Source organism: Sorghum bicolor, chromosome 3 (genome assembly GCF_000003195.3).
Source record: "Sorghum bicolor cultivar BTx623 chromosome 3, Sorghum_bicolor_NCBIv3, whole genome shotgun sequence".
NCBI lineage: Eukaryota > Viridiplantae > Streptophyta > Magnoliopsida > Poales > Poaceae > Sorghum > Sorghum bicolor.
This window is the reverse complement of record NC_012872.2, coordinates 45,282,794-45,309,517: the sequence shown is the minus strand read 5'-3', so window position 1 is coordinate 45,309,517 and position 26,724 is coordinate 45,282,794. Positions and strand designations below refer to the sequence as shown.

The following is a 26,724-nucleotide window of genomic DNA, read 5'->3' as shown; positions in this document are numbered from 1 at the left end:
AGGTTAAGGCCCGCTGTTTAGTGAGGTTTGCATACCTCTTACCACTCTGTGCTTGTGTGCACCATTGTTGTACGAGACAATACCAACCATGTTTTTGGTGTAGCCGCCATTGTGTACTGGAGGGAACAAGGCCCGCAACAATTTGGCTCGAAGCCCGATAGTGAAGACGGCGGGAAATGGTCCTATAGAGGCCATCTTGAAGACCCACTTGCATTTCAGAAGGCTTGGAAACTATCCATGGAGTTACTCGATCAGGAGCTTGACCCTTGCAAAGGCATCCAGTTAAGGTGTATGTTGCATTTGAATGTGCATCACATATATTTGCTTGTATTTGCATTAGCTTTAGAAGTTTTCTCTCCGGTGCCTTGCTTGTGTGGTGTATGATAGTTATAGGTTTGATTGATGAAATGAAGAACTAGCATGTATAGGTAGTGTAACTAGACTTTCAGTTGTTTTACAAGTGGAACTAGAACCTTGTTTATAACGCTGATCTCATGGGGTGTTCTAATTTTATGAATGTCTAGTTACTAATGGTGCTAAGATGGTGTATATTGGCAACTCTGATTGGTATCACACTTCAAAGGTCCACTCTTTATACCTTAGCATCATTTGGTAGAAATTTACTCCTATATTTCCTATTCAAGCATATGTGCAAGCTTTCAAATCCAAACTCTTAGCACATATGTAGGGGGAGCAATTGCTACCAATTTGGGCTTATGAAACTTGTCCATAACCTTTGCACATGGTAAAATGCTTAGGCCTTGTTTAGTTTCAAAAATTTTTGCAAAATCAACACTGTAGCACTTTTGTTTGTATTTGATAAATATTGTCCAATCATGGACTAATTAGTCTCAAAAGATTCGTCTCGTCAATTTCGATTAAACTGTGTAATTAGTTTTTATTTTCATTTATATTTAATACTCCATGCATACGTCTAAAGATTTGATGTGACGGGGAATCTGAAAAAATTTGCAAAATTTTTTGGGAAGTAAACAAGGCCTTAGGCAAGCAACATGAATCCAAGAAAAATTTATTGAAAATCTTTGTAAAAAGGGTTGTCATCAATTACCAAAAAGGGAGAAATTGAAAGCCCTAGTTTGGTTTCGGATAATTGATGAAACCCTAGTGATGGAGCAAGAGATAATCATGATGATAATGGTGATGACCACAAGATGATCAAGTGCTCAACTTGGAAAAGAAGAAAGAGAAAAACAAAACCCTATGGAGATCAAGGCAAAGGTATTGCTTAGGGTTTTGGTTTTGGTGATCAAGACACCATAGAGGGTGTGATCACATTTAGGATAGATAGTCGTACTATAAAGAGGGGAATTCTTTGGCTAAGTGGTTATCGAGTGCCATTAGGTGTCATTGTTCATGTGCATGCATTTAGAACTTAGTGAGCTAACTTAACCCCTTCAAAGAAAATGATTGTGAAAATGCTAACACACGTGCACATGTTGATACACACTTGGTTCTGTTGGCACACTTTAAGAAGGAGGTGGAGGTTGAAGGGTAAAGAGGGGTTTGGGTTCCTCGGCGGGATTCGACGTTTTTTGAGAAAATTAAATGTATATTTTCTAGTGCGCCGGTGGAAAGTTTGGAGAAGTTGCGGGAGTGACACTCATCGGACGCTTGCCGCGGAGGCACCGGACGTTGTGCCTGCGCGTCTGGTGTGCTGTCAGTGCCTAACACCGTTAGGGTTGAGCACCAGACGCTTTGCACCGGATGCGGGCTAGACCCTATGTGTGCGTCCGGTGTGGCGTGACTTCAGTAGTGAGGTTGACTGAGAGCACCGGACGCTCGGAGTGAGTCAGGTGTTGCGAGTCCAGTGACCCCGTGTTTTGCAAACCTCTCTAAGTAAGGGACCGGACGCTCAGGAGTGAGTCCGGTGCTCGTGTGTTTTGCAGACCTCTCTGCGTACGTGACTGGTGTGCACTGGACGCGCATGTCTAGTGGTTCATTCTTGACCGTTGGAGATCAACGTGCGTAGTTCAAAAGGTTGACATGTGGCTTCCTCTGGAGCACCGGACGCAGGGTCTGTGCGTTCGGTGGTCTCCTGCAGCGCGTTCGGTGGTTCTGATTTCTGTCTAGTGAAAGAGCCAACGGCTCTATTTGTTTGAGGGGCTTATAAATACGTGTTGGTCGGCTTGGGGCTCACTCTCTTGGCATTCTAGCATACTTGACATCCTTGTGAGCCTAAGCAAACACCTTCCACTCATCTCTTTTATAGATTATTCATCTTTCTGAGATTGGGAGTGATTCTAAGTGCATTTGCTTGAGTGATTGCATCTAGTGGCACTTGGGGATCGATTTGGCTGCGGTTTTCTTGTTACTCTTGGTGGTTGCCGCCACCTAGACGGCTTGGAGCAGCGGAGGAGCATTGGCACGAGTTGGTAATTGTTCGTGGCCATCTCCCGTGATTGAGGGGTTTTGTACCTTCTCTGGTGGAGAGTCGAAAGGTAACTCTAGTGGATTGCTTGTGTCATTGAGTTACCTCACTTGTGGGTCGGTTCTTGTGGTGTCCTAGTGAGGATGAGGTTCGTGCTACACCTCGTAGCCGCCAAACCACCAAGTGTTGGTCGACACAACGGGGACGTAGCGTGTCGGTAAGCACGTGAACCTCGGGAGAAAATTTGGTGTCTCAATTGTGGTTGATTGGTATTCTCCCGGTGCTTGTTTGTTCACATATTGATGATTGGTTCATCCCCTACATGGCGGTATAAATATCTCATCCTATCCTTTACTTACCGCAAAGTAGTGTAATTAGTTTAGTTGCTCACTTTGCCTTGTGTAGGTTAATTCACTAGTGTAGCTTGTAGTGACATAGCTATTGTGTGCCTAGTGATTATATCAACTAGAATTGTTGGTTAGGTGGCTTCCAAACACCCCATTAGAGCTAGAGCAAAAAGCTTCGCTTTGCTATTTACTAACCTCTTGCTCTAGTGAGTTTGTAGATTTTTAAATAGGCAATTCACCCCCCTCTAGCCATATTAGGACCTTTCACCACCTCCTAGACAGCTTGGTGGCTTGTGACTCCATCGAAGCACGCAAGGGGATTGTGCTGTGCTCCGGAGAAGAGATTGTAAGGGGTACGGTGCTCACCCTGCGGGGATCGCGAAGAGCAACTCTAGTTGAGTGAGACGTGAAGGGTGACAAGTGGTTTGGCCGGATCAAGTGCTAGAGCTTGTGGTAAGCACTCCACGTGGGAGAGTGTGACTTGCAAGTCACCACTAGCAAGAGGACCGGCGGCAACCTTGGAGCTTTTCTCAATGAGGACGTAGGTTGGTGGCAACCAAGTGAACCTCGAGAGAAAATCATCGTGTCAACATTGTTCTTCCTGTTGGTTTGCAAGTCCCTAACACAAGCTTGACCCTACATTCATATACTTGTGCTTGTGTAGTTGCTCTTGTAATTAGTTAGCTTGCGTAGCTTGCTAGTTACCTTCTTGCTTGTGTAGCTAGAAGTAGTTCTTCTTGCGTGGCTAATTTAGTTTGTGTAACCTTGTTAGTCACATTACTTAGTTTGTGTAGCTAAGTAATTTGCGCTCTTTAATTTAGCATTGGTTGTCATGTTATTGAGCATTGCTAAGTGAGCTTAGGAGCTTTGTGCTTTTGCTTACTAGTTATGTAGGAGCTCCCTTTGTTTGCAAAGTACTAGTAGCATAGGTTTGTGTGACCTTGCTTCTAGAATTGGTTAGGTGAGCTTTTGCTAAGATAGCACCTTGTTTGCTTGTTTGGAATCTTTTACAAGGTGCTAGAGAACTTAAATAGAGTGTAGTCTTGGCTAGACTGATAGTTTAAGTTCTACATTTGTTTCGGTTAGTCGACATGATAAATTTTAGAAAAGACTATTCACCCCCTCTAGTTCGTCATCTTGACCCTTCAGAGATTGGTGATCAAAAGATTAGAGGAAAAAGTCTACATCACCTCCTGAACTATAGGGTGGTGTCTACTATACCCTCCGAACTATGAAACGGTCTAATTTACCCATTGAACTATCCAAAACCGTTCAAATCACCCTCCGAGCGATTTTTGACGGCGGTTTTGCTACAGTAACCATGGTTTTGACTTTTTTGTTTTTTCTATTTGTTTTCATATATTTTTTGAAAAATCATAGTAAATCATAAAATAGAAAATCTAATTTTTTGGACTCCGCATGAGTAGATCTATGCAATGAATATATAATATGGTATACTTTAGTACAATTTCTTTCTGTAGCTTTAAATTAGTTAGAAAAATCAAAATCTATCTATAATTAATTGGAAATAATTCATAGATGCAACTTCTATGGTACAATTGTGGTGAAATTTTTATGGTAGACTAATTATTTTATGCTTGAACTATAGTAAATATTTCATACTCATCGGATCATGTATAACTTAGTAATACATTTATTTATAACTAAGTTATATATGACCAAATAAGTACAGAATTTGTACTAAACTATACCATATTATATATTCATTGTGTAGATCTACTCATGTGGAGTCCAAGAAAATTAGATTTTCTATTTTATGATTTTTCAAGGATTCAGCGAAAACAAATAGAAAAAGGAAAAGTCAAAACCACTGTTACTGTAGCAAAACTGCCATCAAAAACCGCTCAAAGGGTGATTTGAACGGTTTTGCATAGTTCAGGGATAAATTAGACCGTTTTATAGTCCGGGGTTTAAAGTAGACACCACCCTATAGTTCAGGGGGTGATGTAGACTTTTTTCAAAGATTAGATAATAAATATCTCTGGATGATCATACTTGTTTTGTATTGATTACAATTAATTCATTATTTATTTAGGTAATGATGGAGAGGTCATTATAGATGTATAATTTATCAAGACTAGATCTATCATATATATACCCGAGGTCCATAGGTTTATTGATGCTGCTAAGAACCATGCTTGGAGAACAAAGACGAAGCACATATTTTGTCCATGCATAGACTGCAAAAATATTGTTGTATTTGATGACACTTAACTAATCACATTTCATCTAGTCTGTCGAGGATTTATGAAGGATTACTTGATTTGGACAAATCATGGAGAGGGTAGCTCTGCGCCTTATAGAACTGGAAACCCTAAGAATATTGATGTCGATGGCCCAAATATGATTGATAACGGATTTCCATTCGTACACTAGACACAACAACCTCTTCCCCATAGCGAACATGTTATACCAAATGTTACGGCTACGGAAGATGTAGAATTCTTTAGGGGCAATATTGCATCGTCATACAAATCCATTAATGTTGTTAATGAAAGGTATGGAGGTTCCGATGAAGACTACAAAAGAGTCTTTATACGATGAGTTTAAGGGTTACACCAAAGAGTTCACGGCGCTGCGGTTCCACTGGTGGTTCTCAGTTAACCGCTAGTGGATAGATTTCTTTATAGGATGAGTCTAATTGGTTTCCAAAGCCATGCAAAATGCATCATGGCATAAAAAATAAAAATGCTCGCGAGGATTCAAACCGGTGACCTGCTTCCTTGGGAAGCTAAGACTAGTCACTTGACCTATGCGTATGTGTTGTATAGGTAACAACTACAACTCTATTTAATAAGAGTAGATATGGAAAAGTACCCCCTAATTAATATCTCTTTGGTAGGCGTGATCATATCCTAAATGACTTCTATTTAGGATACGAAGGGAGTATATATATATCATAAGAGAAACAAAGGACAGTACAAAAGATGGACAGGAACATGTAAAATAATCTCCTCTAAAAAACAAGAGTACACTAAAGACTAAAATTAGTCATCTTCTTTCTTTGGTCGTCCATTGTTTGTTGGAGCTTAAGATCGCACTAAAGGGGCAACCAAGAAAATAGACACCCACAAACACCCTAGCCAAATAAGGCTTTGAACACCACAATAGCCACTCACCAGTAATGACGAGATCTAGTACCCACTAAAAGAATATCGGTTGGAGGAACCCTCTAAGAAACGCAAGTTCCTTCACCATCAGAAAAAGAATTTTAAAGATACTAGACCTTGCCGTAGAGCAGATCAAAAGAAGAGGTCGACACATCAAACTCTCACTAGCCCTTCGTTAGCTCTAGATTAAATGTTGTTGAGGTAGGGAGAGGGCGGAGAGATTTATTCCAAAACACCATCGTCGTCACTACCTCATCAATGATACCAGAAAAATAACCCTAGGTCAACAAGGATCAACAAACTAACTAAAAACCATGAAGGATAAAGAAATGGGTCCATGCCACACAAACTAACTAAAAACTATACGGGTTCCCACTCCTCTGTCTAGTGGCAAGGTTGTTGGTTTTTTTTCAACAAAAGAAGAATTATATTAGATAATAGCTGGGTACATGAATACATTATAAGCACTCTGGATTACATAAATTTCTAGAAAAAAATCATCTAAATTATACCCAAGCTATGAATAGCTCAGATCTCAAAATCAAACCTATAAGATGCTTTGCAGTATGAATGACCACATAGGTAAATAATCGGCAAAAAGGCTGAGAACAGATGCTCAATGAACAACGACCAACATTCATGTAGGCAGAGTTGAGAAACTTATTCTTTCTGATATCTTTCTTCTTTTTTTTCTGTCTACCATTGAAGAATGAGAAAGACTGATCTAAAACTTATTCTCTCTAGTTCTTCATCGTGGCCACATCTAACCACAATATAATAGGGAAGAGACCGAAGAAAATTATTCCATAGCGGCGACACTATCTCTGTCTTGATGCCGCCGTTCGGAAATAAGTCTCCATGTCATCAAATCGGCGAGGCCGACACCATAGTTGTTGTCCGCATTTTCAACAAAGCCACCATGAAAAAAACGATTCCACCCTACCATCTCACCGTCGCCGGAGAAGAGGAGAAAATAAATCCTCAAAACCAAGAAACTTGATATGGAGAAACTCTAACCTTAAATACTCGATCGAGTAGAAAAGCTTATTAAAAACATAGATCCCCACTCCCTCCGGCCTCGATTATTACTAGAGGAAGAGGGAGGAGGACCAACGATTATGGCTCTAGGAGCGGCGGCGGCGGCGGCAACGCTAAGGCAGGCCCTATGCTTCATATCTTGCATTCTATCCATGCAAGGGAGAAGCGGATAGAACGGGAGATACGTGCAAGATCGTTGGTTAGGAGAGAGGAAGAGGACCGAGGTGAAGTTGTGAGGAGGACGGTGCCGGCTGGGAGGCGATGCCGATGGCTTCTGATTCTGGATTTCTTTGGTTAGCTTTGGGAGTAACTCTCAATTGTCTCTACATTGGTCAAGGGATTGCCAACAATTATCTCCTGACCAAATCCCTTCAATTATATGAATACTGAATAGATCAATACAGAAAGACAGTTCTTCTAATTTTTGTCCGTTTTACATTTCACTTCTCAACAAATACAGACCACACTTTGGTACAGTTAGGCCAGTCTCAATGCATAGTTTCATGGCACAGTTACCAAGACTATAAACTAGCTAACCGAGCCAGAGGAGTTTCATGGGGATGAAACTCCTCTCTTATCTGATGAAACTCCTTCATTTAATGACCCTACAAGTCAGCAATTTTACTTATATAGTACCCTATTTAATGTATATGACACTCTCATGAAACATACATTAAGACTAGCTTTAGGTATCAAAATAGGGTGCACATCTTCTGATATCCGACCATCCTCAAAGGGTTAAAACATTAAATGGATAATCAGAATCTGCAATGAATCTGGACATTTTATATGCATATCTTATCCGAATCTGAATACCCCATTTCCAAGGGGTACCCGTTGAAAATCATCTCAACAAATCCGTCCAAAACTTTTCGAGTCAGATTTCTAAGATCTTGTTTAGATCTAAAATCTTTTTAGATTTAGACACTATAGTATTTTTATTTTGGTAATTACTATCTAACCATGATAGGTTAGATTCGTCTCCCAAATTACAGTTAAATGTGAAATTAATTTTTTTATCTATATTTAATGCTCTAACGAGGAACCTTAATTTTTTTTAGATTTTGGGTACAACTAAACAAGACCTAAATATGTATGGTTAGGTCAAGATCCGACACCTATATTCACAACCACCCGTATTCAATATCCATAATATCCTTTGTATCTAATCTGATTTCATCCCTAGCTGCAGGTGTGACGAAGTATACCACGTCAATGCTGCCATTCCAGCGTTGACTCGTTGAACCTCCCGTTGCTTGTGATTGCCATTTGACAGACTGATTCCATCCATAATCACCTCGACTTTCAACGTTAATTCCTTACGCTGCTCTTTCAGACTGAAATACATGGGACTCAAAACTCGGATGCCTTACAAGTTGGCACGGTGAATTTGTTTAGTCCACAACATACTTTCATGACGTCGCCCAACATAACTGGGAAATGATCCTTGCAAGACAAAAATCATAGCACAAGAAAACAAAATCAATCTGGCAATCGCCACAAACCTATGTCCTCATGTCAATTGGTGATTGCTACAATAAGTGAAAAATAGAACAAAAGAGGTAGGCTATGTACGACAGCCGACAGTATAAGAGGCACTGCGAAATAGACTACCGAAGGGAAGATATCTACTGGAAACTTCAACCAGTACTAGTTAGTGGCATGTCAAGAAAACGGAAACGATGCGCCTCTATGTACAAGTCTGTATCTCGGAATCCTGAGCTTCCTAATTTCAAAGACCAATCTGCAGCATTCATAAGGCTCTAACCCTGTTTCGGTGCAGGGGAGGGTTCATCCTTGGGCTTAACAAACGACTTCTGCCTCTCCATAGTTGGCATGTAAGCTGCAGTGCTCTTCCGGAGGGCATCGGAAGCAGGCTTGCCCGATTGGTCCCGTGGGCTCGTGAGCTGCTTCTCAACGACCTCAAACTTTGCTGTTGCCAAGGGGGCGGTACCCACATTCCCAGCAGTGGTTGGGGCATCCTCTGTCAGTGTTGTAATGGCATCTCTGGACGAAAAACATGTGCAGCCACAGGAAGTACATTCCAACTGAAACAAAAAAATTCTGTGAGGCAACTGGTGCATGAACATCATAATTTGAAGGTTATAACAATTCCACATGTCAACTGATACTTCAGGACAGTTCACTACATAAAATCCATCATTCTAAATCAATTGTGCTATTTTCAAGCAGTATAAGTTCAACATCACATCAAGCAAACAGTACAATAATTAAGTTCAACAGCGCATCAGGTAAACACTTATCCACTACCAAAGTATCAATGTTGAAATATCTTAAACACACTGAACACCCACTCAAAAAGTTTGCAGACAGAACTTGTACACCTAAGTTTACACCCTCGGGGTGGCACAGTAGCATGGATTCAGAGATAAAAAAACCTGTTATTTCCACACTAGTTTAGTCCCATAGACATAAAACACAGTTAGCTATAGAATGAATCTAAGGTCCATTTTGTTAAGACATCCACCAACATTCGCTATGCATCAAGGATCAAGCAGTACCATGCCATTCTAACCTAAGGTCCAAGTCAAAGACATTTGAGTTCCTTATTTTTGATTAGGTCATTGCTCGTTCTAACACCAATTAATACTGAATGCAACAAGTCTTATTTAGGGGCCATTTGGTGCGGCTCCTCCACACGTGCTCCACTGCCAGAGCCAGAGCACTTCAAGCAGAGCCAGTTTTCCTGGCTGTGTCCATACATGAAAACAGCTCCAGCTCCGTGCTTTGTGGGCCAGAAGTGCTCCTCTGCACGAGACCGTTTGGTGTGACTCCACCCGGTTTGCCTGTGGAGCCAGAGGAGAAGCTGGTGCAGGAGCCACACCAAATGGGGTCTTACTCTGACTCCAAGGACTACAGGACAGTATACATGATCTTGTGGTTTGCAGTCTACATATGATAAAGAAAAAGCTGACAATTTGTAGTATTCCCTCAACTGCAACATAAACACTACCATTTGTTTTTCCCCCTCCAAAGTCAATCCATCTTGTATCAGAAAAATAATATAAAAAATGACCATGAAACATCAAACATTTACGAACCTGATAGCGGTCTCCATGACCTGCATGGATAATATTAGATATGACAACTTTCTTTTCACTGCATCTTTCACATCTTTTATCAGTCATCTAATTAAAACAGAACACGAAATTAGAGAGTTATATCATAATAAATAACTCCATGTGAAAATTCAGATATTGTAATTAATATTTATCTTTGTTCTTTTCACTGGTTACTGATCTTAAAGCATATATGTACCATACCTGCAATTTCCTTGATTCTTCTGGTTCAGATGTTTTCTCTGCTGAAGTCAAGCCAGCCTGAAATGTTGTAAATAATATATATATATAAACACATAGTGGCAGTGGTTTTCATGATATAGTGTAACATACAGTCCGGAAAAATTTTAAGAAATTTAAGAAAATATAAAACCATTTTCTCATAATAGAAGAGGCCCCTTAGTAAACCTACACTAACAATACTTAGTAAACTCAATGCATTACTGTCAAAAAATACCATGTACTTGCAAGTTCAACATGACTAGATAGAAATAGTACAACAGTGCTAATAGTCAGAATTTTATTCTCCCCTCGAATACACAGGAGAACTGTGTATAATTGCATTAAGAAGAAGAAGAGTTTAAATATTTACCGGACCCCCCCCCCACACACACACACCCCACACCAAACAAGCCACCAAGTAATTTACACAACTGACAGTCAGTCAATCTCTTTGAAAAACAAACTATGCACCTTATACTCAAATGAAAAACGAAGGACTATTCATATATAGCCTTTGAAGGCCAAACACTCCCTACTCAAATGACTAAATGAGAACCTAAGGAATAAGGGAAATATAACGTGTATGTCAATTCACCGATAAAAACCAAATTTCCAAAAATATAGAGTAAAAATAAAAACTTGGCCTGTTATACACAGTAATATTTTATGGCGCTGCCATATGATGCTGTTTCATGCTCCAATAGCAGCTGCCCATGTTGCCATAATATGCTAAATTGTCATCAACTTTCGCAGTCCAAGCAATGCTGTCATATCAATATAAATAACCAGAGTACAAGACAATTACCACTTCCACGACCTTTGCATGATGTGTTGTTATGTCATATGAACACTTTATAAGTCCATGTGTTCATAATCTATATACATTTAACTGATATATCATATTTCATAGGAATCCTAATCTAAATAAAAAAAATTTAGCAACAAACTTCTCATGTTTTAATATAAGGTATATTAAGAGGTAATATTAAAGTAAGATAATGTTTGACTAATTTCTATTTTTATTATTAAATAAATACGTCTCCAAGCTACATATTATTTTAAATATTAACTATCTAATACCATAGATGTCATGGTTATCAATAAAATAAATTATGGACTTTAAATTTTATAAAAAATAAATATAAATAGATATGTAACATTATGTCATAACTTTCTATGGCATTTGATATTTTCTCCCGTTGCAACGCATAGTAAAAATCAATCTCAAGATTTACATAGACTTCGGCTTACCAATAACAAGTATAATGTTAGCTTCTTGTCTTTTTCACGAACAATGCACAAATTGATAGAAATTTATACAATCTATATAAAATCAAAATCAAATCTAGAAATTATAATTCAAAAGTTTATTAGGCTCCTTTCAACCAGAGAGTATAAGGTGCCATTGCGCGTGAAATAAAAGTCCTAAAAAGTCTAAGAGCATGTATATAAACTATATATGGACAGTCTGGTTTAAAGTCAGTTTTAAAAGCTTAAAATTTTTCAAATTTAATACAAAGGATAAAACACAAAAAAATATAACAAAGTGCTCATTTTCTATAAACGTCTATTTACTCCCGTAGCAACGCATTATTATATATAATTATGTAATAAAAATATAGATATAGATTTGATAACTTTTTTTCCCGTTGCAACGCACGGGCATTTTTCCTAGTCAATATAAATAACCAGAGTACAAGACAATTACCACAAGAATGTAATCAATTTTTGTCAACAAGGTAACGAGAATTACACCTTTAATTCATCGGGGGACATGGTTAAAAGAACTGGAGGATCAAGCTCCTTGTCCATCAGCCTCCTGCGAAGTTTGGAGCTATTCTGTATATCCGAAATAACCATGGTAGGTCAAATATTCAAATAAAGATGTAAACATATAGAAGAATAATGAAAGACTATCTGGATTCATTCCATTCCATGCAGAGTTGGGTATGAAAAAAAAATACTATTCACATAATTATATCTAGAAAGATAAACTTACAGTTCAAACAATTATTTTTCTACAGTACTTTGGTGAACATGTGGAGCTGATACATCTTACAGGAGAAGGTAGACATACAAAGCGTTTTCATTTTATCAAGTGGTAGTATGGCAATAATACAGAAGCATCATTGGGCCATTGTAGTTGTACCTTACCTACAAGTTATTGTAAAAGATAACAATGTTTTATAAATTCCAACTATGTTCAAGTGGAAACTATTTATGGTAGTACAGATTTTGAAAACAAATTATTATAGTACTGCAAGTTATGGACCATTTGAAAAAACAGAATCGACTTGAAGGAAGCCAACATAACCTATACTATACAGATGAGTTTGCTTGTTGATAATTTGCAGTATTCACAAGCTCTGCATGCAGAAAAGTAAAACCTCAAATAGGCCACTTCTGAACTAGCATTTTAGGTTGGCCAGATATAATGAACAATCTGAATGCAATATTGTGTTTTCATGGCACAAAACCTGGTCAGAAAATAAGAACCTATTTTGACACATGTTGAATGCATGCTTGAGTAGATACATGGTTCTCAGACAGACATGCTCTTGAAGCAATAAACTATCAACTATAAAAGTTTATGTGCTCATAACTGCTAAGTGGCTTAAGTTATTAAGCAGCACATGATCTAAATATTCAGATAGTAAAATCCCAAAACTCCCAAAACTTGTAGTGCCCAAACAAGTAATTGATAAAAAACATTTATACCTTGATGTTGAACTGTAGTTGTCGCAGTTTCTGGTTATATTTCCCAAAATCTGTACCAAGAGCTTCAAATGCAGATTTTTCTAATGCAACCATTATCTCAACAACAACATCAAGTCCATATGATTTTTCATGTTCCTGATTAAAAAGATAGAAACCATTATTATAATAAACCGAGGGAAATAAAGGACCAATAGAACACATGGAATGAGGGAAGCAAATTGTCCAACAGTAAAAAAGAGAAAGCCAATAGAAAAAGAACAATTAAACATGATACTTATTCATTATTTAAAGGAACTGAAGGATGTCTAACAATGGATTATAGATGAATGATATATTCACCTATATGTAAAAAAAAAGGATGGAGATGGAAGTAACCCAAGCAAGAAACATGACACAGCAAATGCACACTGCAGAAATTTATCTGAGTTCTTCTCAAACCATGAGAGCTCTAATTTCATTGAACAAAAATTCATTAATCTGTGCTCTTAATCCGGGTGCATTTGAAAGAATAATAATACAATTTGTGAACACAAAGCTCTAAGGGACTATAATCAAATAATTTCTATATTTTGTCACATCGTCCTTCCAGTATTAACCCAACTGAAGCAGAGCTTATATAAAAAGCACTGATAACATGGCTACATACGATATGTAGGAGTTTAAAGTTAACGCATTCAAATTATAATAATGAACAAGCAACTTACAGCAGAACCAACATCCTTTGCAGGTGAACCATTGATTGGACTTTTGGCTGTAGAATCAGCGTCAGCAGAGGTTCCAGCATTCTCCTTTGATGCAAGCGGAATACTTTCTACCAATTTATCGAGCCACCTATCACGATTAGTATAGCCTGTAAGTACTTTATACCTAACAAGGATATCATAATTCCTTAGCTTATCACTGCCAGGTGTCTCTGCTTTTGCAAACTGCTCGGATTTGCCAACTGGAGGTTCTCTTGTTACATCTATAGGGTTAACAGGTTTCTTACGCAGGCCTCGTTTATTTGACAAATTGTTCTCAAGAGGTGTCTCTTCAGGTTCGAGATCAGGAAGCTGACCAATACGGTCTATCGTTTTCTTAACAAGGAGATCAATCTCTTGTTGCTTGTTATCCTCATAGTCCTTGTCTGTTAGGTTCCACAGTTTCTTCTCAACTGCATCATAGACCTTCTGGACAATAAATCCAGGGTGCTGCTTTCGACTGGGAATCTGCTTGTGCTGAGGAATGAAATGGACCACACATTTGTGCATAACTGATTCTGCAGGCACATCATCAATATGAAAACTGTAAAATAGCTCTCGTGTATCTCGTGCTACCCAGCATCCACCCTCCTTTTTGTCAGCCTCTTCTGGTCTATAAAACCATTGGCCAGTTACATATAGGCTCCCCTCAGTTTCTGTTATATCCTGTTCGAAGATAATTAAAAAGATATTATGATACAGAAAATGAAAGATGGAAATATCAAATATCACAAGGAACTGTAGCACATAGGTGACTGTATTGTAAAAGAAGGAACACTATATTAGAAGATATGTTCCAGCTGTACAATGATAAGAGACTTTGTCCTCAGCACTAGCAAGAACAGGTAACCATTCCAGTCATCCAGTCACAGGAGATAAGTCAAGGCTGATATTAAATAGCTTGACATAATGGTTGTCCATTTGCAGTTGCACCCATTGCAATATAAAACCCAAATCCACAATGACGCCTAGCAGCAAACAATTAATCAATGCTCATGAAATGAGTTAACTATGATATCCAGTTTCCAACAATTCAAGAGTAACACTTCTAATTTAGCTGTAGCAACCAAATGCAGGGAACAATATAAGTTTAAAAAAAGGGACGAATATATTTAAGAAATAATTTATGCAAAAAATAGTGAGGTCACAGAACAAAACAGCTGGATGCAAATATAGGTCAATTACAGTCTATAAGCACAATGGCAGTATGAAAATACTACAGCCAAAACGTAGCATGATCTCATATTTCATAGTAAAAGAACAGGTCTATCTTATCTCTACAACTAAAAAGAATCGGAAGTCATCATTTTCGCCCCGCTAATACCTCGCCCGCGCTAATCACCCGCGCCCCGCGCTAATAAGCGACGTCCACACCCCCTTCGTCTGTCCGACCAAAACCTTCCGCACGGAAGGAAAGAAAAACCGCTCCACTCCCATGGCCCCAACGCACTCCTTGTGGCTGCCCAACGTTCAGTCAGAGATTGCAAACTCCACCATCGCCATTTACAAACCCCCAGATCCTAACCGCACCATCCACTGGCACAGCCTTCATCCACCGTCTGCATCCCTGCTCGTGGAGAAGGTGGACGTGTCTCGGCGACGCTGGCCAACATCTGTGCTGCTGCGGAAAGCACGTCCGACCGCCCCATCCTGTACAGGCAGGCCTTGGCGTTGGGGCTGGGCACACCGCATAAGCATAGGCGCACACGGCGCTCAGATCAAGTTGGTCGCTCAGCGGCGACACTCTCTGATCCAAGGCGAAGGTGGTGCACGGTTGACAGGGACCAGCGGCCGGGTCCGCGTGCAGAGACAGTCGGTGGTGTGGTCAACGGCCGTATACGCGCAGACGGCAGATGGGCTCCAGTGGCCTTGTACACCGCAGATTGCACGACGAGCTGGGCTCCTTCGCGACGACAAACTGGGCGGCGACGGGTCGGAAGAGAGGTGAGTTTGTTTCCTGTCTCTCTTCTCCTGTGTTGTTTGCTTTTGCTCAAATCTAAAGCCATTAGCCATATACTACTTGGTTGATGATTATCGAACTCAGGTCTGCTAACTAATCAAGATTTTTTTAAGTGGATGCATATAGGATAGGTAGAAACCTCAGAGACAGTTACTTCACAAGCTGTATCAGAATTCAGAAGAGGTTCAGAGTTCCATTGCTGTGGCAGTCTACCGATGTTGGCTTGGTAGATAGTGATAATGATATTGTCGATCACCATGATGAGGACATGATGGCTGATGTAGAGCTGTGGCAGCAACTTGAAAGTGAGTTGTACCAAGGAGGGAGGGAGAAGACGATGAAATGGAGGAACAAGACCAGAAGAGGCATGGAGGAACAAGCACAAACTATCTGACAGCAGATATTGATGCATACATAATATTTAACTTATCAATAATTTTTTTCCACTTTCCTTTCTTGTAACATCCAGGAGGAATTTACTGAACTTTCTTGACTTTCTGAAGAAACCTGACTCGCGTAAGCTTGTCTCTGGGATCAAGGAGAGAGTGCACCCGCATAACAAGTTTTACAGTGCCATTAAGGCAACTCACCCTGGCATGATGGATCAATATGAGCTTGAAGCTCGGCGGGAAACGTCATTCTAGGCTTGCTCTGTCAAGGGCATGAGCAAATTAAATGATTCAGGTTGTCTTTTTAAGTATCACAGTAAGTTAATAACTAGGTCCATGATCTACATGTTTGGGTGGCTGATTTTCTACATATTGTGGTTGTTCTCTGAGTGAACTTTAGTGGACAGTTCATGTGCCTTCTGATTTTGATAGGTATTTTAGCTATGAACTATTATGTCAGTAACGAGACCAACAAGGTATTGAGTTTATGCAACTAAGATAGCTTACATTTTTAAAACTGGACACACTCTTCTATTCCTTAGAATATATCCGTTGATTGCTAACTAACAACTTTCACAATATAAGAAAAAGTAGATGTTATGAAGGGATATTTATGATGATCAGTTGGAGTGTCATTTGTTGCGTGGAAGTGGCACACTTCGATACAAAAGTCATTTAAGTTGGTGATAAGAGAGTTAAGATTGAGAAAATCGTAATATAGCTTAGCTTTGGAAAGGAGAGACTTTAGTAAGGCCATATGAATTGCATATTCCGAGTGACACAGAGTTGTCTTGAAATATTGATTCTGGCCTGGCAATAATCTTGGGACAACAAACCCATCTCGTGAAATTCATTGTTGCTCCCGTGCAACGCACGGGCACTCACCTAGTACTGGTATAAAGACTCTGGTCACTCAAACTATCACACAACAGAAGCATCAATAGCTACCAACCAATCAAGTTTAGCGAAATCTATGAGGCTCTACAATGAATCGAGTGAAATTTCATGAAACTAAAACAGAACAACAGTTTATTCGGCAAAGTTTGATCCCTGATACCATCACAGACCTTGAGGATGGCGACATAGGGCTTCTCAGTGCTGTCCTCAGGCGTGAGCAGCACGGGGTCCTCCTGCACAATTGAGCCCACAGCAATCATCCAACGGGAAAAAAAAACAATCTGAGCCTCCCGAAACCCCAAAAATCCAAATAGAGCAGAAATCGGGAAGCGAGAAACGGAGGAGGCGGCGGCTTACCAGCTCGAAGGTGTTGCCCTCGTACTCGAAGGAAGCGTAGTGCTTCTTCTGCTTCCTCCCCTTGCCGGTGACCTTGACCGGGTCCCCTACAGCTACGGGCACCGCCTCCGTGTTCTCCTCCTCGCGGGGCTCCTCCTCCTGCGGCGCCACCTTCTCGGGCTCCTCCTCCTCGCTCTCCGGGTCGCGGCGGCGCTTGGGCCGTCCCCGGCGGCGGCGGGTCTTCGTCTCGGCCTCCTGCTCGCGGCGCTCCTCCTCCTCGGCCCGTCGCATCGCCTCGAGATCCTTCTCGTCGTCCTCTTCCTCCTCGAGTTCCACTTCCTCCTCGTCCTCGTCGTCGTCAGCGGCGACTCGGCGGCGCTGCTGCGGCTGCGGCTGTGGCTTCCTGGGGTTGGCGCCCGAGGAGGAGGCACCACCCGAGGGCTTGAACTTGATGGGCACGTCCTCTTCGTCGTCGTCGTCGTCGTCGTCCAGCTGCGCGAACCGGCGGCGCCGCCCCATTTCTCCGCGGCGGCCGGTTCGGAGGATTTGTGTCGGAGTGGAGGAAGAAATAGGGATCGGAGGTTTGGGATTTTGAGGGGAGATTTGGATGGGGACTTCGGGTTTGGGTTTAGGAAGTTATTATCGACGGGTAAGACAATCGTCACCCAAAATACAAGACCATTTGTTTTTTTGGTAGCGTTACAGGTAAAAAGTTACATACCTATTTTTAGTCTTCTCCAACAACAAGACCTAAAAGACAACACTCTCTGCAAATAGTTCTCGAGGAGAGAGGATACCCAAATTTGGGTTATGCCTCTCCTGATACCCAAAGTGGGTCTTCTGTATGAGCATCTCCAAGAGATTATCTAAACTAATTATCTAAATTTAGCCATTTAGCTATTTTGTATAATGAGTTTTACTTGAAAAAACTAGAGTACTCCAGCAGATTGTCTAAATTAAGACTCTCTATATTCAAAGTCATGCCACGTCACCTGATCTCCCGTCTTTTTTGGATTGCATCGACCGCATCCGGTCTGGCTCGTACACCGCAAGCGAACTCTGCAACCCTTCATCTATTTGAAGCCGGATCTGCTAGCTAGGCAAAGCACTCGACGGCCGCACGGCACGGCGGCAAGAGGCAACACGCGCAGCAGCCTGATCGTGGTGGCGGACCGCCGCCATAGCAACGTCGCTGTTGGCCAGGCATCACGCGGCAGCCTGCACGGGGCCTTGATTGCAGCCATCTACAAGGTATGTTTCCCTATCTGTACAGATAATTTGGCTGACATTGAATTAGTCTGGTTGACCATAGGAATTTGTTCTTGTTCCGTATAGCTCAAGTTGTGTCAACGATGGATTCTGAAGATGAGTTCGATACATTTGTACAGAATGAAATACTTGAGTCCTCATCTTCAGACAATGGGGATGATTTATATACTGCTGCGCACATAGTTGGAGAGGTCAATGACAATGAACCAAATCGTCGAGGATCTATCGAGGGACATCGTGTATTGGATCGAGATAGGCAATCTGGGCACTCCAGACTTTTTCAAGACTATTTCTCAGATGATCCTACATATGGGCCGGACCACTTCAGGCGCAGGTTTTAAATTTTTCCTCGTACTATGGATTTTGTTTTGTACATATACTATATGTATGGCTAATTAGTTTGTATTGTCTTTAACTAAAAAAATTAATTTGTGTTGTGCCATAGATTTCGAATGAGGCGCCATGTGTTTGTTCGTATAATGAATGCGGTTGAGGAGCATGATGACTACTTTGTGCAAAAGAGAAATGCAGCCGGTACCTTAGGACTATCTTGTTTGCAGAAGGTGGTGGCCGCATTTCGGATGATAGCTTATGGTGTAGCAGCTGATGCTACAGATGACTATGTACGAATTGGGGAGAGTACTACTCTAGAAAGTTTGAGAAGGTTTGCCACAGCTGTTGTTGAGGTATTTGGACCTGAGTACATGAGATTGCCTAATGAGCAAGATACTGCTAGACTACTTGCAATTGGTGAGAGTAGAGGTTTTCCGGGAATGCTAGGCTCTATAGATTGCATGCATTGGACCTGGAAAAATTGTCCTGTTGCATGGAAAGGTGTATTTCGCGGACACAAAAAGGAGTCTACTGTAATTCTAGAAGCAGTTGCATCTAAAGATCTTTGGATTTGGCATGCATTCTTCGGGATGCCAGGCTCACATAATGATATCAATGTTCTTCAAAGGTCTCCTATATTTGCAAGACTTGCTGAAGGTGAAGGTCCACAGGTCATCTATAACATCAATGGGAACGACTATACAATGGGCTATTATCTTGCAGATGGCATATATCCATCTTGGGCTACATTTGTGAAAACCATACCAGAGCCACAAGGGAACAAGAAGAAATATTTTGCCAAGGCTCAAGAAGCTTGTAGGAAGGATGTTGAACGAGCATTTGGGGTTCTACAAGCTCGTTTTGCTATCATTCGACAGCCAGCTCGTGTGTGGGATGAGGAAACACTTGCAGTTATCATGAATGCTTGTGTCATTATGCATAACATGATTGTCGAGGATGAGGGTATTGACGAAGATGATTTCAATTATGATGATATGGGAGAAAAAGTGAAAATATCCCATGCTCGTACACCTGAACTAGATGAATTCATTCAAAACTACAAGAACATCCAGGACAAGGAAACTCACACACAGCTTCAAGCCGACCTTATTGAGCACTTATGGCAACATCATCCAGATCTATATAAGAATATTATTGTTGAATGAATTTATTTACTATTTGGAAATAATTGTTAGATAATTTTATTTATCTTTAGAATATTATCTTATATTCATGTACACTTTATTTGCTTGTAGAAAAAATTGCATTTTCATTGAGTTATTGAAATAACAGACCGTGCAGTAGGCTATCATGATTGATCTCATTGAGTTACTGAACAGACTTCACAAGGCCATGTGTCAAACTGATTGTGACCAGAACAGCCATGTAGAACTCAAAGTGTTGTCAATATGAGAACAAGTACTACAAATATATTAATAGAGACAGCAAATGTGGTAATCTGAGACCAAGTTCTACAAAATATATAAGAACAAGTACTGCAGATGTGGCAATCTAAGAAGTACTTTAAATATATACAATGGGTAGCTGTAAAATAGACATTAACACAACTAATTATTTAGGCGACTTGCACATATGTCTTTCTTGAGCACTTCGTAGTACTTTTGTAGGTCAATACTCATGTGCCTTGTGTCGACATTCATAACCCTCTCTTCTTCTAGTTTCTTGTTGAACTCAAATTGTTTGCTTTGTAACTCAAGTTTTTCTTTCTCCAACCTGATTCTTTCTTCCTGCAACGCAAAGGCTTTCTTGCACCTCTCCTCTTTCTTCAACTCCTTTTCTGCATCGGCTTCTTTCCTTTTTGCCAAAAGATAATCCAATGCTTCGATGCTAGAATGTTGCCGTAACTTTTGCTTCTCCTTCTTTTGCCCTGGAGGTCTCTGAAGTGTATTATTTGAATGTTGATTGTCATCAGTAGTAGCAGTGGTCAACAATGGAGGAGCTGATGCAGGACTTGAATTGGCTACAACCTTTTGCTTTTTACTGCTTGTCTTATGGGTTTGCATCTGCTTCTGCCTATCTGCCCACTTAGCTGTGCCTTTCAATAATTTCCAGCAATGCATGTATGGAAATTGCCTATGGTGCTTGTCTTCTTTAATGAACATTTTCAATGCATCTGCTTGCTGCATAGTAGGCAACGAATAATCTGTAAGATGCGTCTAAATAATATACAATTCGAAATGGAAAGGTGTGTCATCAAACCTTGTCATCGATAGTCATGCCACTTTGATTTCTATTCTCAATCTTGGAAAGATAACCAGCAAAGAGGTTCACATCATGTTGTATACCAGACCAACGATTTACCAAAGAGCCTTGTGTGCGATCAGATGAGAAATCCTTGTGGGCATGGAAATGTGCGTGTATCCGTTTCCAATATGTGGTACGTGCTTGGTCCACACCTTTTACTGGATCCAAACTCACGTTGAGCCATGATTTCACTAGTTGTTCATCCTCCTCAATTGTGAAGTTTTTTGTTCTTTTCATGTTTGCTTTCCCTATTGCTTCAACCTCATCTTGTGCTACTACTTCCTGAGAAGGAGGTGGGTTTTCAAACTCACCAGAAAGACCTAAGCCATTTTCCACCAGACCAGTGAAATATCCCCTTGAATCCATGGCACCTATGATTGCAAATAACAACGATTTATCAGATGTGTTTCAAATTCTAGGGCTGGCAAAGTAGTATGCATGCACTATCAACCAACTGACAGAACTAGAATTTCGTACTACTGGAGAGGAGTACCAATGATCCTATAACATTTCAGAACACTGAATCAGATAAGCAACAAGAACAAGTTGCTTTGCTACAAGGTATATACTGCAGTCTACACAATCAGTAATGTTATATTGTTATCATAATCTCAGTTTGCAGAAACAAATAAGTCTCAGTTTCAGTACTTAATATAGAGATCAATCATGACAATCCATTAGACAGAGAATAGCAATAGTCATCCACTGCTAGGAATATACTAGAAAAGAAATAGAGTAACCAAGACCTCACCAGATAATTCCTCGACGACACCCTGTGATGCATCTAGGAAGGGGAATTGTGGCTGCTGGTTTGGGGAGGGGGCCCGCGATGGCTGGAAACTGAAGTCAGTGGAAGGAATCACTCTACGCTGCATCAATCCAGCCTCTCTGTTTTCCATCCATCCTAGATTCACATGGCCAAATTCCTGGCTTCCTTGAGGCACGGAACCGCCGGCAAATTGGCCCATCGTAGAAGATGCCCGCCCGGCCAGGTTGCTGTACTCCCCGCTCACAGGTGCCAGACCACGAGGTCGCGGCGGCAGTGACATCTCGCGCCGTAGCCGGTGATTGGTTGGGGAACCGCCGCAAAGGCCGTGGCGGAGGAAGCTGAAGCCCGCTAGGAACGCGCCCTCCTGCTGTGGCGGAGGAAGCTGATGCGTGCGTGGTCGTGTTGATGCAAAATTGATCTGCAAACACAAAGGGCTAATACCCGATTCAAACGTTAAGGCGTGCCAGCCGATTTGACCTTGCTATCGGCAAAGGTGATAACTCGAATACTTTAGTCCTGACAACAGCGATGCGCCCGGATGTCACGGCTAAGAGGTACTCACGCGGAACTCGAGAACACGCCGAGCTTAAGTCGACGAATTCCTAAGAACTCGTAATAATAAGAAAAGTATGACGAAGTCGTCGAAAAGTAGATGCTGGAATATGAGTAAAAACATATGTTTGATTGATTTCTTGATAGATATCCTGATTACAAGGTCCTAGGGCTTATATTTATACCCTGCTCAAAGAGCTACGACCAGACACGATTAGAATTCGAATTCCAAATTACACGGAACCCGTATACAAAACGATGCGAATAACATAAGGAAATAATAAAACCATCCTTCATGACAAACCGAAACTCCTCCACATGACAACTGGCAGCTTCCGGACTCCTCCTTCGCGTCATCGGCAATCCCCTTGCCATAGTCATCGGCAGACCCTTTTACTTGGTCATCGGCACCATATTACTGCCTGAGGACTTAGTCACATTCAACCTTTCCCTCATCGGCAACCATCCTTACCAGCAACCCGCATCGTACTGCCACCCTGTCCTGCCATCCTGGACACGTGCCCAAAAATGGTGTCAACACATGCCCCCCAGTTTCGGAGTATAAAACTATTAATGCTCCGAAACTCTCTGCAGTAATGATGTCTCCTCCGCAATTAATGCTCCTAATCTGGTAACCATCAACCTCAACCTGGACACCTCTGATCCTAATCCTCCGCAGATCCCTCGAAATCTCCAACTTCCTAAACGGGCATCTCTCTTAGTCGTACATCGGCAACAATACCGTTACAAAGATCTGCCGATGCTCTGCCCAGGAGATTCGCAAAAAACGGTTACTTCCCCTCTATCCGCCCATCGGCAGGACGACCGTTATAGAATATCACCGATGGACCGACCAGGAGATTGCGCACAGTAAAATATCTTTAGATAATGACCGCTTCCTGTCAAATCACCTGCACAATCCCTGGATTATCGTGCGAACAGTTACCATATCCACTTGAGTACCCTCGGGTTTCTCGGATGCGGCAAAGAAATAAGTCAGATTTGCCCTTGTCCATCTTGCCCTATAAATAGTTCCTTCTTGGGTACTCCTCCCCCATTACATCATTCTGCCATCCAACTTCACTTTTCCAGCGGCGGCGCCATTCTCAATCCTCAAGATCTCCGACAAGCATTCTTCTTCATCAACTCCGGCGTCTTCCAGCGTCCCCTTCACGACAAGATGGCCGTTGGCTTCGTCGTCCCTGAGGTCAGACTTCCATCTCATCTGCTGTACCTTTTTCCTGCATTCCTGTTCATCTGCGATTTACCTTACCGAATATTTTCCTTCTCCTTTTTCTTTGTATCTTTATTCCCCAAAACACTAGGAGTTATCCAACAAAATTGTCATTCCTACCGATCAACCACATCTTCAATGCCTCGGCCCTCTAGGGGATCCAGACCCAACCGACCTTATCAACGCAGAAACCAACAGGATTCCCTTTAGAGCTGAAAACTTTGCTCTAGATCTATGGAAGGACACCTTTCGCTCTTGGCCCAGCCCTACTGTAGGGTGGAAAGACTGGTTCTTGAGGGTCAGCAACTCTTATGAAGTTCAATGGGGTGAGAGAAAATTAGCTCAATGCATTAGGCTGTCCATTGCCGATATGCACAGGAACGAGTCATTGCTGATAGCTGCATCTTACTTTTGGTCAGACACTCTCAACGCTTTTGTTTTTGGCCACGGCCCTGCTTCTCCTACCCTTGCCGATGTAGCCATGCTTACTGGGTTAGACATATCTTCTGCCGATAGCACCCACTTTTTTGATACCGCCCCCAGTGCCAAAGTGGAGACTCGCGCTATCGGCGGCTGGTCAGGGTACATCCAGAAGTACCGCGGGAGAGGGCCTGTCACCATAAAGGAGCAAACCACCTTTCTGAACATGTGGCTAGACAAGTTTGTATTCTGTGGTCGATCGGCAGGACCGACTTCTGTCTATCTATCGGCAGCAGAAAGACTGGCTAGCGGTGGTCAATTTCCTCTCGGTCGTTATTTGCTCGGCGCTGTTTATCACCTTCTTCATCAGGTAGTCCAGAAACTCCTGCTCGGCCAACCTATCAGCAACTTGGGAGGTCCTTGGTGGTTTATTAATATGTGGCTCAATCTGCACCTGCACAAGCGCCTCGATCTCAACTTGTTCTCTCAGCACTTCCCAAGAGATATAGCCGAGAACCATGTGTTGGGTGAAGAGGAATCGGCAACACGTGCCCCCCTGAACTTTGGCGAAGCTGTTATAGTTTTACCCGGTTCAGGGAACACTCCGGATCAGATCGGCCGATTCTTCGAGACGCTGTATGAGGGTCTGGCCAGAGATGAACGACCATGGCTGGCTTATGACGACCCAGATAGCATGCTCCCTCTGACCTTCAATCCGTTTGACGAAGCCCTTGATAGGGACAATGAGGTGATGATGGCAATCGTGACTCCCAGAGCCATACCAGTGAATTTCTTCGGCAGCACGAAAACCTCTCCCCAAACCTATGAATTTTATAATCCATCGGCATTAGCTCGCCAGCTAGCTTTCGGCCAATTGCCGATCGCACTTCCTTATGCTGATGTAATAAAGCCCAGAGAACCCATCGCTAACCTCCTCGAGTGGACTCGAGTAGCCCAGCTACCACCAAATGCCGATATAGATGTAGATCTGTCAGAATGGGTTCCAGCTGCCTTTATCACTCAAGCATACAAGCTATGGTGGGCAGAATGGAAGGAGAATCTATTCTGCAGATCGGCCCTCTCATACCGCGGCATGATCGACCCCGAATACGAAGTCCCTGATGACACTGTAAGTATTTTAAACCGATGTCTCATTTTCCAATACTATTCCCATCGGTAACTCACCCCTGTATTCCTTTTGCAGATTGACAACACCCCCCCATCGGTTAGCAGGAGTGGCAAGCCGATCGACTTATTCCCATCAGGCCCGATCTCCTCAATCGGCCACAATGCTCCCACTCTGGCTTCCATCGTGCACCGGGGTGCGCGTCTCAAGAAAGTTACCACCAGGAAAACTCAGACATCACCAACGGTAACTGCTTCCACTCTGGCGCAAGCTTTCAAGGCAATCTGTTAAAACCCTTTTTTATTTATGCTGACTATCTTTATATCGGTTATCTGTGCTCATAAACTCCTTATCGTTGTTGCAGCAAACTGGTGCATCGGCAAAAGCCAAACGCCAAGGTGCCGATGCCCCCCAGTCTAGCCAGCCAAAGAGGAAAGGCGTCCAAGGTGCTAAGACTGGAACAAAGCGTCAGAAAGTGGCAACTCCTCCTCTTCCTCCGGTGTCCCCAATCCCGGTGGAATCTTCCCCTTCTCCTCCAGAAGTCCAGGCACAGCAAGCACCATCTCCTCAATCAATACAGGAAGCACCACAGATGGAAGAACCTCAGCAAGAAGAACCTCAAACGGCAGGTACATCAGCTGACGTAGGTGAACAAACAACTGGCCCGGCAGGTCCAGTTATATCATCGGCGGTCTCCTCAATTCAAACAACTGTTGTTCCTCCTCCGGGTAACATATCCCAACAATACTCCTACCGATAAACTTATTTTCATTTATTCTTATAATCCTTCCTGTCTTCTTTCAGGCGATATCGTTCTATCGGCAACATTTGCCGATCAACCTGCAGCTCCATCGGCCTCTCTGAGTCAAAGGCAAGAAATCGCCTTGAAGCAAGTAAGTCATCCACTTTTCCATCGGTATCGTCTGCCGAAGTTTTGACCATAAAATTGACCTATTTCATTTTCATTTTCAGGAACAAGATTCTCCCAACAGCTTGTTCTCCTTCGCTATTGATATCTTCGAAGAAGAAGGCGAGGAAGCAAGCTCTTCTCGGGCAGTTGGAATTGTATCGGCAGAAACCAGAGCCAAGCTGGAGGAGCTATCGGCCATACTTCATCAAGACACAACTGAACTGGTCAACGATTCTGACCCAGCCAAGGCCCTGTTCAAGACTCTTAGAGGCCAAATTCCTGCCGATGCCGAAGAAGCACTCTTCCACGCTGCACATCTAGAAAGCCGCCAGCTACAGTACCAGAGAGCTACTCGACGCCTTGCCGATAGAGCTGCTCAAATCCAGCTCTTTGAGGAGATGATGAAAGAAAAACTCTTAGCCGATGAGAAACATAAGAACATCGGCATCTTAAAGTCCTCAGGTGATGCACTGAAGCAGAAAGTGTCTGATCTATCGGCAAAAAGAGAAGCTCTGCTGGCTGAACTCAAGCAAGTAGAAGACGCCCTGTCCCAAGCCCAGCAAGAAGAGAGTCAACTGCCGGAGACCATCAAGCATCTT

At 42.0% G+C, this 26,724-nt stretch overlaps 3 protein-coding genes across 3 annotated transcripts; 1 reads left to right on the top strand and 2 right to left on the bottom strand.

The window, feature by feature from the left end:
* LOC8075420 (FK506-binding protein 5) lies at nt 8,367-17,873 on the bottom strand. The gene is made up of 8 exons (XM_002455679.2): nt 17,269-17,873; nt 17,082-17,144; nt 13,630-14,331; nt 12,926-13,060; nt 11,963-12,046; nt 10,190-10,246; nt 9,968-10,054; nt 8,367-8,953 (listed from the first exon to the last, which is right to left on the bottom strand). The coding sequence occupies exons 1-8, from the start codon at nt 17,764-17,766 to the stop codon at nt 8,669-8,671; spliced, it is 1,911 nt and encodes a 636-aa protein (XP_002455724.1). The 5' UTR covers nt 17,767-17,873; the 3' UTR covers nt 8,367-8,668.
* LOC110434067 lies at nt 18,197-20,136 on the top strand. Its single transcript, XM_021457734.1, has 3 exons — nt 18,197-18,498; nt 18,583-18,850; nt 18,962-20,136. The coding sequence occupies exons 2-3, from the start codon at nt 18,600-18,602 to the stop codon at nt 20,013-20,015; spliced, it is 1,305 nt and encodes a 434-aa protein (XP_021313409.1). The 5' UTR covers nt 18,197-18,498; nt 18,583-18,599; the 3' UTR covers nt 20,016-20,136.
* On the bottom strand, nt 20,208-22,163 carry LOC8074950 (glutathione S-transferase T3). Its single transcript, XM_002455678.2, has 4 exons — nt 21,866-22,163; nt 21,070-21,485; nt 20,418-20,990; nt 20,208-20,345 (listed from the first exon to the last, which is right to left on the bottom strand). Exons 1-3 carry the CDS (start codon nt 22,161-22,163, stop codon nt 20,418-20,420), a joined length of 1,287 nt encoding a protein of 428 aa, XP_002455723.2. The 3' UTR covers nt 20,208-20,345.

Excerpts from the sequence above, each read along its gene's own strand:
- LOC8075420 (XM_002455679.2), bottom strand. The coding sequence starts at position 17,766 with ATGGGGCGGCGCCGCCGGTTCGCGCAGCTGGACGACGACGACGACGAC. Across the intron at positions 14,332-17,081 it reads CCTATGTCGCCATCCTCAAG|GATATAACAGAAACTGAGGG; the intron begins GTCTGTGATGGT and ends ATCTTCGAACAG. Across the intron at positions 10,055-10,189 it reads AAGAATCAAGGAAATTGCAG|ATGACTGATAAAAGATGTGA; the intron begins GTATGGTACATA and ends TGTTTTAATTAG.
- LOC110434067 (XM_021457734.1), top strand. The coding sequence starts at position 18,600 with ATGGATTCTGAAGATGAGTTCGATACATTTGTACAGAATGAAATACTT. Across the intron at positions 18,851-18,961 it reads CCGGACCACTTCAGGCGCAG|ATTTCGAATGAGGCGCCATG; the intron begins GTTTTAAATTTT and ends GTTGTGCCATAG.
- LOC8074950 (XM_002455678.2), bottom strand. The coding sequence starts at position 22,163 with ATGTCACTGCCGCCGCGACCTCGTGGTCTGGCACCTGTGAGCGGGGAG. Across the intron at positions 21,486-21,865 it reads TGTCGTCGAGGAATTATCTG|GTGCCATGGATTCAAGGGGA; the intron begins GTGAGGTCTTGG and ends TTGCAATCATAG. Across the intron at positions 20,991-21,069 it reads GCATGACTATCGATGACAAG|CAAGCAGATGCATTGAAAAT; the intron begins GTTTGATGACAC and ends CCTACTATGCAG.